The sequence below is a fragment of the Mesoplodon densirostris genome, chromosome 2 (genome assembly GCF_025265405.1).
Source record: "Mesoplodon densirostris isolate mMesDen1 chromosome 2, mMesDen1 primary haplotype, whole genome shotgun sequence".
In the NCBI taxonomy this organism is placed as follows: Eukaryota; Metazoa; Chordata; class Mammalia; order Artiodactyla; family Ziphiidae; genus Mesoplodon; species Mesoplodon densirostris.
In genome coordinates, this window is record NC_082662.1 from 111,077,584 (window position 1) to 111,091,340 (window position 13,757).

At 36.4% G+C, this 13,757-nt stretch overlaps 1 protein-coding gene and 1 pseudogene across 3 annotated transcripts in view; both read right to left on the bottom strand.

Annotated features, from left to right (window-relative positions):
- GOLPH3L (golgi phosphoprotein 3 like) overlaps window positions 1-13,757 on the bottom strand; it is a 42,079-nt gene that overhangs the window by 14,826 nt on the left and 13,496 nt on the right. For 2 of the 3 annotated variants that reach the window (XM_060087202.1, XM_060087207.1), the window contains 2 exons: window positions 2,945-3,076; window positions 1,361-1,475 (listed from right to left, as the gene is read on the bottom strand). In XM_060087202.1, the coding sequence (XP_059943185.1) occupies window positions 1,361-1,475; window positions 2,945-3,076 (247 nt within the window). The remainder of the gene's footprint in view (window positions 1-1,360; window positions 1,476-2,944; window positions 3,077-13,757) is intronic. The other variant, XM_060087215.1, reaches the window with a different exon arrangement.
- LOC132482123 (ATP synthase membrane subunit K, mitochondrial-like) lies at window positions 6,259-6,536 on the bottom strand (annotated as a pseudogene).

The following is a 13,757-nucleotide window of genomic DNA, read 5'->3' on the forward strand; positions in this document are numbered from 1 at the left end:
TCATAATAGCCAAAAAGTGGAAATAACTCAAATGTCCATCAACTGATGAATAAGTAATTAAAGTTGTATAAGCATATAATGAAGTATTATTTGGCAATAAAAAGGAGTCAAATTAAAACTGGGGAAATTCTTGGGACTTCCCTGGTGGTCCGGTGGTTAAGACTCTGCACTTCCATTGCAGGGGGGCACAAGTTTGATCCTTGGTTTGGGAACTAAGATTCTGCACACTATGCAGTGTGGCCAAAAAAAAAAAGGGGGAAATTCTAATAAGATTGGTGGATTGTATCAATTTCAGTATCCTGGTTGTCATATATTAAAATTTTGAGAAATGTTACCAATGGGGGATTCTGGACAAAGCATATAAAGGGATCTTTCTGTATTATTTCTTACAACTGCATGTGAATATACAAATGTCTCAATAAGAACTTCAGTTAAAAAAATTGTTCCAGGGCTTCCCTGGTGGCGCAGTGGTTGAGAGTCCGCCTGCTGATGCAGGGGACACGGGTTTGTGCCCCGGTCTGGGAGGATCCAACATGCCACGGAGTGGCTGGGCCCGTGAGCCATGGACGCTGAGCCTGCGCGTCCGGAGCCTGTGCTCCGCAACGGAAGAGGCCACAACAGTGAGAGGCCCGCGTACCACAAAAAAAAAAAAAAAAAAAAATTGTTCCAGAAGGTGACACTGGTTGTGATCTCAAAGTGCCCTGTGGAATATTCTCCTAAAATATTATGCCTTAGGCTTGATTATTCATATTAGTTTTTGAACTTGACCTTGAGAAAAACAGGAATGAAGTGCCAATACATGCCACAACATGGATGAACCTTGAAAATATTATCCTTGGAAGTTAGTCACAAAAAACCATAAGTTGTATGATTTCATTTATATGGAATATCCAGAATAGGCAAATCTACAGAGGCAGAACGTAGATTAGTGGTTGCCTGTAGCTGGGCAGGAGGGTTGGGGAAATGTGGGGAAAACTGCTAATGAGTATGGGGTTTATTTTGGGGATGATGAAAATGTTCTAAACTTAGGTTGTGATGATGGTTGCACAACTGTGTGAATATACTAAAATCCATTTAATTGTATACTTTAAATGGGTCAACTGTATGGGATGTGAATTATACATCAACATGGTTGTTAAAAAATTTCTTGTGAGCTTATGAGGTGGACAGAGGTAAGATGAAGCTTTGGAAAACTTTATGTACTGATTAATCATGTCTTTTTTGTCCCTCATTAGTACAGTTAAACAGTGAACCATATATATCTTACGTAGCACCCTGACCTTCTATACTTCTTCTCCCAACCTTAAGAGTAGGATAAAAATGATAAAATGTGGGATTTTTAAATCATTCTGAGTCTTACCAGTGAGTAGCTCTATCCATGTTTGGACAGTTTCTGTGGGTTCAGTTGCTTTGATGTGTTTGAGAGTTTCATCCAGTAAAACATCACCCGTTGGGCTGTCTGACTTTAGTAGTACCTTTCAGAAAAGAAGAAACAAGAGACCCTGGTTGATATACTTCATTCAAATTAAAGTTATTCAATATGCTATACATATATTATTGGTTAAGTCATAGGAAATGCAAAGCAGCATAACATATTTTCTCTGTCCTCAGAAATTTAAAATCTAGTATGGGGTGATAATAGGGAGATAAAAAAAATTTGAAGTGGGCCCCAATGACAAATTGGATATAAATGATGATGGAGAAAAGATTCAATAATAACTCTTTGAGCCTGGAAAACCAACTTGTGAAACAATTAATAAAGATAGGAAAGTCAGGAAAAGTTGATGACATTTGGTTTTAACTGATATGGGATAGCTAAGTTGAAATGTCTGGACAATACTTAAGTATGTTCCTGGGGGTGGAAAAAGAAGACAGGCCTAGAAATTTGGGAGTTAATATATCATGGGGGTGATAGATGAAGCTGTAAAAGTAAATGATTTCTCCAAAAGTTATACAGAGTGATACAAACTGAGACTTAGATGTTAAGGAATGGAAAAGTAAAGGAAATAGGGTACAGCCAGAGAAGCAAGAGGATGTAATATAGCAAAGGTCAAGAACAGATGGGACTTTCCTGGTGGTCCAGTGGTTAAGAATCTACCTTCCAATGCAGGGGATGCAGGTTTGATCCGTGGTCGTGGAACTAAGATCCCACATGCTGTGGGGCAATTAAGCCCGTGCGCTGCAACTACTGAGCCCATGTGCCACAACTAGAGAGAAGCCCATGCGCCACAACTAGAGAAGCCCACACGCTGCAATGAGGATCGCGCATGCCGCAACTAAGACCCGACACAGCCAAAAAAAAAAAATAATAATAAATAAATAGAGATTTTTTAGAAAGAACAGAAAGTTTCAAGTAAGAGGTAGCCAAAAGTGTTGAACACCACATATAGGTTAAAAGAGAAAAATAAATTGAAGACTGAAAATTAGCTGGTGACACCTAAGAATGTAGTTTCAGTAGAGTGCTGAGTATGACAATGAAGTTGTGAGTGGAAAAAATGAGTAGTAAGAAAATGGAGAGGGCGGTATACCTCATAGGCTAGAGAGAACTTGCAAAATACTTGGAAGGAGGGAAATTGAATGGTTATCTGAGGATGACCAGAGTTAAGTAAAGACTGTACCTGACCCACATGTTTGCCTCTTCATATACAATACTCTATTTCATAATATTATAGGTACAGATATAGAGAGAAAAATAATCAACACCATCCTAAATGTGATTTTTCTGCATAAAAATGGAAGACAAAATCATGAATTTCTTATAACTCTTTTGACCATGGATACTTGGATTTCTTTCTCTGCTACAGGATAATTAAACCTGCCAGACAATGGGACAACTGAATAAGTGATATTTATATTGTCTCACTACTCAAATCTTCCTATTCATCCAAAGTGGACTGTTGCTATCTGCCCTTTCATAAGAGGATGTTCGCAGAGGACGCTCTACCTTTCTGTCTAGTAGTCGCTTCTTACGCATGGTGGGAGGTTCTAGATAGATTCGACCTCGCATGGCCAGCTCTATCAGGATGCCCCCTCGCAGGCCAGATGATATGCAGTCATTCCAGAAAGATGTGTAACCCTAGGAAAGGGGAAAGAGAAGAGAAAGAATGTTCTGAAAGGGATATGGACTTGCAGCAAGCACTCAAAGAATGGTCCACTTTGTTGTGTGATTCATTTCACTTCACATTACATGAACTCAAGGCAACGTATAAAATAAATGAAAAAAATCTCTTTAAGTCCCTTAATCTAACCCCCTGCCCCAAAGTATGACTTTCTGTCTAACTTCAAGGTCTTTGTGAATTCCTGTGGTTTGGCTGTTAGTTAACAATTGGCATGCCAAATTTTAATTTTTGAGAAGACTTCTGGCTTCTTTGAAATCTGTTTCCATGACACTCTAAATTTCAGAGTGGGATACAAATAAGTCAAGTAGAAAAATGTATAAATCATTTGAGCCTTTTACGCCTCCAAGACATGTATTATTTGCAAGCTATTTTGATGGGTGGTATAGTCAGCTCTGCCACTGACTAGTTAAGTGCCTTGGGTATGTTACTTAGCCTTTCTCAAGTGCAATGTCCTCATCTGTAAAATGGGGGCACTGATATCTATCTTTATAAGTTTATTGTGAGGAATAAGTGAGATATATATAAGAAACCATTTAGTATAGTACCTGGCATATCATAGGCACTTAAATGTTAGTTTCTTTTCCCTAGGAACTATAGGGAATACAAAGGTATATAGTTAATAGCCACTGTCTTAAGGAGCTGAAAATGTAGCTGGAAAGACCATGCAAACTCCAGGAAAATTTTCTGTGATAATATAAAATTTAAATAAAAGCTCAACCGAAAATGGAGTAGAAGAGAGGCATAAATCACTATAGGAAGTTTGGCTTGTTTATTTATTTTAAATTAATAAATCTATTTATTTATTTATTTATTTATTGGTTGCGTTGGGTCTTTGTTGCTGCGTGTAGGCTTTTTCTAGTTGCAGCAAGCGGGGCTACTCTTCGTTGTGGTGCGTGGGCTTCTCATTGCAGTGGCTTCTCTTGTTGTGAAGCATGGGCTCTAGGCATGTGGGCTTCAGTAGTTGTGGCACGCAGGCTCAAGTTGTGGCTTGCGGGCTCTAGAGTGCAGACTCAGTAGTTGTGGCTTGCAGGCTCTAGAGTGAAGACTCAGTAGTTGTGGCGCACGGGTTTAGTTGCTCCGAAGCATGTGGAATCTTCCCTGACCAGGGCTCGAACCCATGTCCCCTGCACTGGCAGGTGGATTCTTAACCACTGCACCACCAGGGAAGTCCCGGAAGTTTGGTTTAGATGATAGTTTTTCAAATTATAAATCACTTTTGGGCTAGAGTAGTCAGGAACTCTTATGGGACTTGAGCTGGGGTTTGAAGAATAGGTGGAATTTAGCAGAGAGGGTGGCTTTTCCAGATGAAGGAAGTCATCCAAATTTTACCTGTTCTTCAAAAGGTGTTCCAAGTAAAAGTGTCAAGGAAGGAGACCTCAAATATGTTTACAGATTTAACTCAAGAATTTAAAGAGAACTCATGAGATCAAGTTGGTTGGGCTAGGCTGTGGAAAGCCTTGATGCTCTGAACTTTTTATTGAAAGGCAATATTAAATTCTGAAGGTTCTGAACAAGGAGTTATGATTAACACAAGGAAGACCCATCAATGTTATCAGAACTGTTTAACACTCTTTAGCTATCTTTGTGTGTAGCATTCCCTCTCACTGGAGAGAAGGTGGGTGTGATGTTGGCAGATTCTAGCATGGCTTTAAAGCATCACCAAGACTAAGTCACTAGTAATAACAGTAAAGTCTAATATTTGTTGAACAGTTATTATGCAGTAGATTTGTGCTAAGCTTTTTTGCATGCATTATATGATTACATCTTCACAAGAGTCTTATAAGGGAGGTATTACTATTATCCACATTTTAAAGATGAGGAAATTAAGGCTTATGGAGGTTACGTAATATGATAAAGGTCACAAACCTAAGTGGTGGCAAAGAATTAAAAAACATCTTTTAAAAATTCCAGTTTTCCTCTTTACTGATTTGGAAGTTGTACATTCACTTTTCTTTAGGAAGTTATTTTTGAAATTTTAACATGCATGATCATTTAAAATTCATACAAGATCTAATTTATTTTTAAAACAAATAAATATATTAATCACTCTCCTAGTTTGCCAATATTTTATCTTTTTTTTAACCTCACAAATTAGACATCATTATTAGCATCATCATTATTTTATACAGGTAGCCCTTGTTTAGATTTACTCAGTTGCTTACCAAATTCTTTGCTCACCATTCCTTCGTGCATCTCAGACCTCCTTTCTGGTACCATTTTCCTTCCTCCTAAAGTAGAATTTCCTTAAATGAAAGTCTGTTGGAGACAAACTTTATTTTGTTTATGTGAAATGTCTTTATTTTACCATTGTTTTTAAAATACTTCTTCTCTGGACATAAAATTCTAGGTTGATAGTTTTCTCTTTATCACATTGAAGATATTATGCCCTCCTAACCTCCACTGTTGCAGTGAGAAATCTATCACTCTTATTGATTGTGGTAGGCGATTTGCCTTTTCCCTTTGGTCCTTTAAGGTCTTCTCTCTTGGTGTTTTGCAGTTTGACTACAACATGACTGTGTGTGAACTTATGCATCCTGTTTGGTAATATGCTTCCTATGTCTGTACGTTCATTTTTTACTTCTCAAAAATTCTCAATTCTTATAAGAATTTTGGCTTTCCTTCATTTCCTTTTTTTCTTTCTTTCAATCTTTCTTATTCTAACCTCCATGTCTTTTAATCTCTCCTTTATATTTTCCATTTCCTTTGTCTCTATATTGATTTCACAAGAGTTAGTTCATATCTGGCTTCCAATTTACTCTCTCCATTTATATTTAATATGTTAAACTATCCCTGAGATTTTGATTTCAACTATTTTTCATCTCTAAAAGTTTTATTTAGTTATTTTTCACATTTGCCTGGTCATTTGTGATCATTTCTTCTTGTTCATTTTGTGATTCTTATATTTCTTTAAAAATATCATTGATACTTCATATTGGTTGATCATTTTAATATCTAAGGTCCTTGAATGACCTATTATTTGTTATTTCTGCTGATTCTTTCTCATGTGTATTTTTCTTTGTATGTCTGATGATATTTGATTAAGAGGTCCATATTTAATTTCTTTTTCCAGGTTCATAATTTATTGTACAAATTGGGTATCACATGATGAGTTGACATTAGCTTCTTCAGGCACGGGAACGTAACAGATGAGGTACAGTTGAGAATCCGTTTATGTTGTTTTCACAGCTGGAGTTTTTTTAGACCTTAACTTAAAGTATAAAACTATCAAAGCAATACCTCTGTATGTGGCCAGTACACAATTCATTCTCCCTGTGAGAGTGTAAGAGTTGAAATATTTTTTTGATACCAGTGAATTGGTACTGGGCATCAGTTTCTGGACCTGCCATGATTTCAATCTTCCAAGACGCACAGACCCCGCTGCAGGTGTCCTTCAACTGACGAAGCTGCTCCTCTGCCCCGCCGCTAATTTTTTTTTGAAGCTACGAGATTCTGGAGGCCTAAATTAGGGTATTTTCCTCTAGAGAGGAAGATCTGCACTTGCTTCTGCTGAGAGTAAGGCATGGTGGACTGGGAGACTGCCACACAACAGGGACCACATTTAAACCTAGCTTCTCCATTTTATTTCAACCCAAAAGTTTATTCCTGACCACCTAATTCCTGAATCTCTGGACTGATCTGGTAATTTGCCCCAGAGCAATATGGTTTTCATGTTTGTTTTTTGCTCAAGTCTAGGATTTTAATTTTGGTGTTTGCTTCAGGGCCCTGAAGATTTCCTTTCCATTCCAAAGGCCCAACAATACATTAAAAATTAAGTCTTACCACTGTACTGCCAGAAGTAGAGGTCTTCTAATTCCATTTTTCCCACAGCCAGGATGATCTTTAAGCTCAAAGCTAATCATATAACTCCCTTCCCTTCTGCTTAAAAATTTTTCAAATGCTCCTCCCAGTCAAATCCAAATTTTTTAGTAATAGCACTTAAATCAGGAGGCTGCTTACTAGTCTCTCTCTGGCTTCTTTCCCCTAGAACACTATGCCCCAGCTTTCTGGAACCATTTTAAGTACTCTTAATGCATCATTTTTGCCTACTGGCCTTTGCACACACAGTTCTCTCTGTCTAGAAGAACCAATACCCTTCTTTACTCAACTCCTCCTTGTTCTTAAGGATTGAGTACAAGGGTCACATCTTCCATGTCACCTTCTCCAACATTATCTTTCCCTCCACTCCATCCTTTGGGTTAGATTCCTCACCTGGGTGTGTGTTTGTGTGTCTACTTCTCCCCTATCATTTATTATATCACATTGCAACCAACTGCTTGTCCTCAGTAGACTATAAATTCCTTAGGGAGAGAGTATATGACTGATATACAGTATTTCTCAATAAATGTTTTTTGAAAGCATATATTTATGATTGAGAGTAAATATGTTAACCTGGCAAAAGGTCAGCTTGAATCATAAGCATCCCTAGATATATCCAAATTTCCTGAGGGCCTGATCTTAGACTAAAACCTGGGATTAATTCTCTCCACTGCCCGCCTCGTGGCTACTTCAGGAGTAATACTTGTAACTCCTCTTTAAGGAGGGAGTAAGCCTTTTTTTACCCAATTAATACTTGGTTTATACAAGTTAGCTGCCTCGTTAAGGTTAAACTATAACTTTACTTTACAATATATAATATACTTAGGCATAACTTTTATATAATCCTGATGACTTTATGAATCTCAACAGGTGTGCAAACATTTCAGGCAGTATTAATGCAATCAGAGGAAAGTTTTTCTTGTTTTTTCATTTCTGCCTGACCATATAACTTCTGTTTTAGTAACAATGATGTCAGATTGTCAACAGAACTATAAATGAGAATCCCTGCAAATAAAGGAGCAATGGAGGCTTCCCTGGTGGTGCAGTGGTTAAGAATCTGCCTGCCAATGCAGGGGGCATGGGTTCGAGCCCTGGTCCGGGAAGATCCCAAATGCTGTGGAGCAACTAAGCCCGTGTGCCACAACTACTGAGCCTGTGCTCTAGAGCTCGCGAGCCACAACTACTGAGCCCACGTGCCACAACTACTGAAGCCCGCACGCCTAGAGCCTGTGCTCTGCAACAAGAGAAGCCACCACAATGAGAAGCCGGCGCACCGCTAGGAAGAGTAGCCCCCACCTGCGACAACTAGAGAAAGCCCGTGCGCAGCAATGAAGACCCAAGGCAGCCAAAAATGAATTAAAAAAAAAAAAAGAAGCAATGGAGACCAGGATGTATAAACTGTATGTTTTTCAATATCACCCTTTCCCATCATAGTATCCCATATTATATAAAACTCTTCAAATGTTTTTTAACTTTCTTTTTATTGAAACATATGCCATAATAGAAAAAAGTATAAAAATATACATGAAGAGTTTTAAAAATGATTATAACTGTAAGTCCATTTTGCTCTAAATATATGGAGCTGTCTTGGTAAATTCTCAAACCATCTATAATAAAGATGCTGTGTTAAAGGGCCACTGCTTTAGTATGCAGGATGATCTAGCACATGTATACTGAAATTCACCATTCAGTCATTAAATTTAATTACCAAAGGCTATATACATGAGGGAAAAGAGAAAAAGAAAAATTTTAGGATCTACTAAAAATACCAAAATTGCACACTACTTCATGACCAACAGAGACTATTGGAGGATTGGCAGAATGAGATCTTTGGATAGTAGATTTTTTTTGTCTTGATTTTAAACGTAATAGATGATTGTCAAAAAAAAAAAAAAAGAAAAGAAAGATCATATTTTAGAAATGTATAATTTAGAAAGTAAAAGTCTCCTATAATCTTATCATCTCCACATAACAGTTTAGTGGATATTTTCTAGATTTTACATACATAGTCTATTATATATTTATTAATATTACATACAGAAATAAGATCATACTGAGTGGCAACTTTTCCACTTAGCCATTATTTTGGATATCTTTCCACATCACTAAACACAGAGCTACCTCAATCATTGTTATGACTGCATGGTACTGCATTTTAAATTTTTTTTTTTTTTTTTTTTTGCCGTATGCGGGCCTCTCACTGTTGTGGCCCCTCCCGCTGCGGAGCACAGGCTCCGGACGCGCAGGCTCAGAGGCCATGGCTCATGGACCCAGCCGCTGCGCAGCATGTGGGATCTTCCCGGACCGGGGCACCAACCCGTGTTCCCTGCATCGGCAGGCGGACTCTCAACCACTGCGCCACCAGGGAAGCCCAGTACTGCATTTTAGATGCACTATAGTTTTATTTTAGTAAATTTAATTGTTTATTTTTGGCTGTGTTGGGTCTTCGTTGCTGCCTGTGAGCTTTCTCTAGTTGCGGTGAGCGGGGGCTACTCTTCGTTGCAGTGCACGGGCTTCTCATTGTGGTGGCTTCTCCTGTTGCGGAGCACGGGCTCAAGGCGCACGGGCTTCAGCAGTTGTGCCTTGCAGACTCTAGAGCGCAGGCTCAGCAGTTGTGGCACATGGGCTTAGCTGCTCCATGGCATGTGGGATCTTCCTGGACCATGGCTCGAACCTGTGTCCCCTGCATTGGCAGGCAGATTCTCAAAAACTGTGCCACGAGGGAAGCCCGTAAATGCCCTATAGTTTATCTACCCAAGTCCTTTCTGATGTATGTATTGGTTGCCTACAATTTTTTGCCATTATAAAAAAAATGCTATAAAGAAATATTCATTTGTATGTGTATTTCTGTTGAATAAATTCCTAGAAGAAATTTTTGAGTCAAAGATTATACATATAGAAATTTTTGATAATGCTATTTTATTCTTGTAAAAGGTTGGACAATAAAATTTCAATAAATTCAGACAGTCAACACTTTGCACTGAATTTCTGCCTAGTGAAGTATTCGTTATTCAAACTTCTTTAAAGACACACCTTAAAACAACAATGAAGGTTAAAGATTTTAAAGTTGCCTGCTTGGGGTAAAAAGAGGAAAGAAAGTAAAGAAACTTAAAGCATCATTAAAAGGAGTTTTTTAAAATATGGTTAGAAAATCCTTATGATAAATTTGAATGAAAAACAGGCAAATACATAATTGTATATTCAGGATTATCACAATTATGTAAAATACTGTCTACAAACCAACCAAAAAAGTGGTTTTCTAATTTTTCCAAATTATCTACACTGAAAAAAAAATCTTTCTCCCCGACCAAATCTGAAGATTCAACATAAAAATTGCTTCACTTTCCATGAGAGAAAGAATTTTACTGTGTCTTCTTGAAGCCTTTTCTATATGCCCAGTTCCAAAGTCTGCATGATGATCTCCAGGGTTATCAAAAATTATACAAGAAAAAAAAAGTTTTACAAGCAAAACGAATTTTATTTCATTTTTTTCCTCTAAAAATTACTTTAAGAAGAGTTAATTTACTCTTTTCCTTTGAAGTGCTCTATAAAAAGAGTGGCTTCCAGGATTTGATCTAAATTCCTCTTTTATAAATTAATGTGATTCATTCTAACACCGATTAATATTTCTATGTCCACAGAGCCAAAAGAGACATTTTGTTTATTTTTATTGGAGTCTAATTGCTTTACAATATTGAGTTAGCTTATACTGTACAGCAAAGTGAATCAGCTATACGTATACATATATCCCCTCTTTTTTGGATTTCCTTCTCATTTAGGTCACCACAGAGCACTGAGTAGAGTTCCCTGTGCTATACTATATGTCAATCCCAGTTTTCCAATTCATATCCCCACCTTCCACCTTGGTATCCATACGTTTGTTCTCTAGGTCTGTGTCTCTATTTCTGCTTTGTAAATAAGATCATCTATACCAATTTTTTCAGATTCCAAATATATGCATTAATATATGACATTTGTTTTTCTCTTTCTGACTTACTTCACTGTGTATGACAGTCACTAGGTCCATCCATGTCAAAAGAGACATTTTAGAAAAGAGATTAAGCATTAATAAAAGTTCACTCTGCTTAGTCATAATGGGGAATAAGGAACTGTGACCTCGATGTTATTCTGGTTTAACAGATGATTTCAGCATGATTGGGAAGAATGGATTATAAACCCAGACAAATGGATACAATTTCTCAAGCCATGAGAGCCAGGAATCCTAACCACTAGGCCACCAGGGAACTCCCCATGCGCCCTTTTTAAAATAAAAACCACTATCAAAAGTTCAGAAAATAAAAACAACATGGAAATGCCTTGTCAGTGAAAAGGAAATACAAAATAAAGGAAAGCAACTGGTAATCTTTGAATATTCCCACATAAGCTTTAAATCTCATTTTGGCCAGTAAAAATGTCCTCAATTTTTAATTCTAAAAAAATTTTAAATGATGGTAGCACCAAAAACAGTAACAGTAACTTACATGCCTTTCTTTTCCCACAATCTGTTACTTATGAGAAAATGGAATTTTCATTGCTACACACCATCCAAAGAAAGTTGAAAAGGGGGAGTAAAAAATCTGAAAATGTGTCTAAGGCGCTAAATCTACTTCCCTACAATTCCTCAAATGATTTAAAATAGATTTAGAAACACATAAAGGCATTTATGGTATGTTCAAACCTCAGAAGAGCCAAACTACGTGAATGCAGATATATCTTTTGTCTTCAAATAGATCTTTTCTCCCTGATTAAAAAGTAATATACATATATTTTAGAAAATATGGAAAGAAAAAAAGAATCATAAAAAATAAAATAAAAATTGCTCATAATTCTATCATCCTATTATCATTTTGGTGTATGTAAAACTAGATTTTTCTTTATATATGCAATACACATATCTTCTCTCATACCCACCAATTTTCCCATCTGCTTCTCCCCCCACCCCAGTCGTGGGGCTTCCCTTCAAAGAACAGCTTTGTGTAAATTATGGAACAGAACATATACATTATAAATTTTCATAAAATATTGGGGAGTAGAAGTAAAAGAAACTGTGAGAGAGGTAATTTCTTAATCTTTCATAACAGGGAGTCAATAGGATATTGCCTAAATTGGAATCATGTGGTTTAAGAAAACATGACCCCAACACCATTTTCTAAACGCATTTTTGGTTTAACATTTCCAAACATACACAAACTATAGAGATTATTAACCTCTATGTATCCATCATCTAGCGTCAATAGCTACCAGTACAATCTTTCATCTATACCTCTCACCCCAATTCCAGATTATTTCAGTGCAAATCCCAGCCGCTGTAACATATCATCCATAAAATATTATAATACTCTCCCCAAGAGATGAAGGAAAAAAATGCAATACTTCACACCTAAAAAAATCAATAATTCCTTAATACTATCAAAATATTCAGTAAGCATTCAAATTCCATCAATTGTTTAATGCGTTTTTAGAATACCTGGTTTGCTTGAATTAGGAGCCAAACAAGGTCCACACATAGTCTTATTTTTTTCGTAAGCTCTTTTTTAACCTTAGTGGGGCCTTTTAGTAAATGATATCTTGTGATGAAGAAAAGCAATATTCAGTTTAACCTCAATTTCCCTTTTATGTCAAATTCAAGTAACATTACACTCAACATTTTTAAAAAATGGAGTAAATCATACTACATATGCTATTTTTAAAGTAAAATGTAATAAATATAATTTTACTTAAATTTAACATAAAAAGAAAATGAACTGAAACTGAAGGAATAACTGAACTTCAAACATTTCCTTATTACATGAGATTTTCCTAAAAGACTCATTTCTAAGGTTAAGAAAATAGATTAAGAGGTTGAGTTTTTTGTCTAAAGTAAATGTTTCAATATTAGACAACATCTAATTGACTTCTTACTATAAAAAATAAAAGTTAATATTTCTCCTATGCTTTCTCCCATCTTTATTCCTTGACTTCCCAATTTTTAAATTATAAATTTATATGGCTATTATTATTTTTTATTGATATAATTGACATATAACTTTATATTAGTTTCAGGTGTACAACATGATTCTATATATGTATATATTGTGAAATGATCCTCACAATAAATCTACTTAACATCCATTATCAAACATAGTAAATTACAAATTTTTTCTTGTGATGAGAACTTTTAATATCTACTCTCTCAGCAACTTTAATATATACAATACAGTATTATTAACTATAGGTATCATGCCAAAGATTACATCTCCAGGACTTATTTATTTTATAACTGGAAGTTTGTACCTTTTTGATTACCTTCACTCATTTCACCTACCCACCAATCCCCACCTCTGGCAACCATCAATCTGTTCTATGTGTCTATGAGTTTTTTTTTTTTTAATTCTTCATATAAGTGAAATCATACAGTATCTTTTGTCTGACTTATTTCAATTCACTTTGGTTATTGAGTATTTATATGTGTCAGGCCGATTTAAACATTTTATAGAAGTAATTTAATTCTTACAATAGCACTATGAAGTCAATATTATTATCTCTATAAAATGAGTATAAGGAAATAATGTGGAAAACGAGGCCAAGTCAAATATTTAGTAAGTGGTAGACTTTGCATTTTAATGTAGCTATGTCTGCTTCCAAAGCCTGTGTTGTTTTTTTAAAAATAAATTTATTTATTTATTTTTGGCCACATTGGGTCTTCGTTGCTGCATGCAGGCTTTCTCTAGTTGCAGTGAGTGGGGGCTAATACTCTTCGTTGTGGTGCGTGGGCTTCTCATTGCAGTGGCTTCTCTTGTTGTGGAGCACGGGCTCCAGGCATGCGGGCTCAGTAGTTGTGGC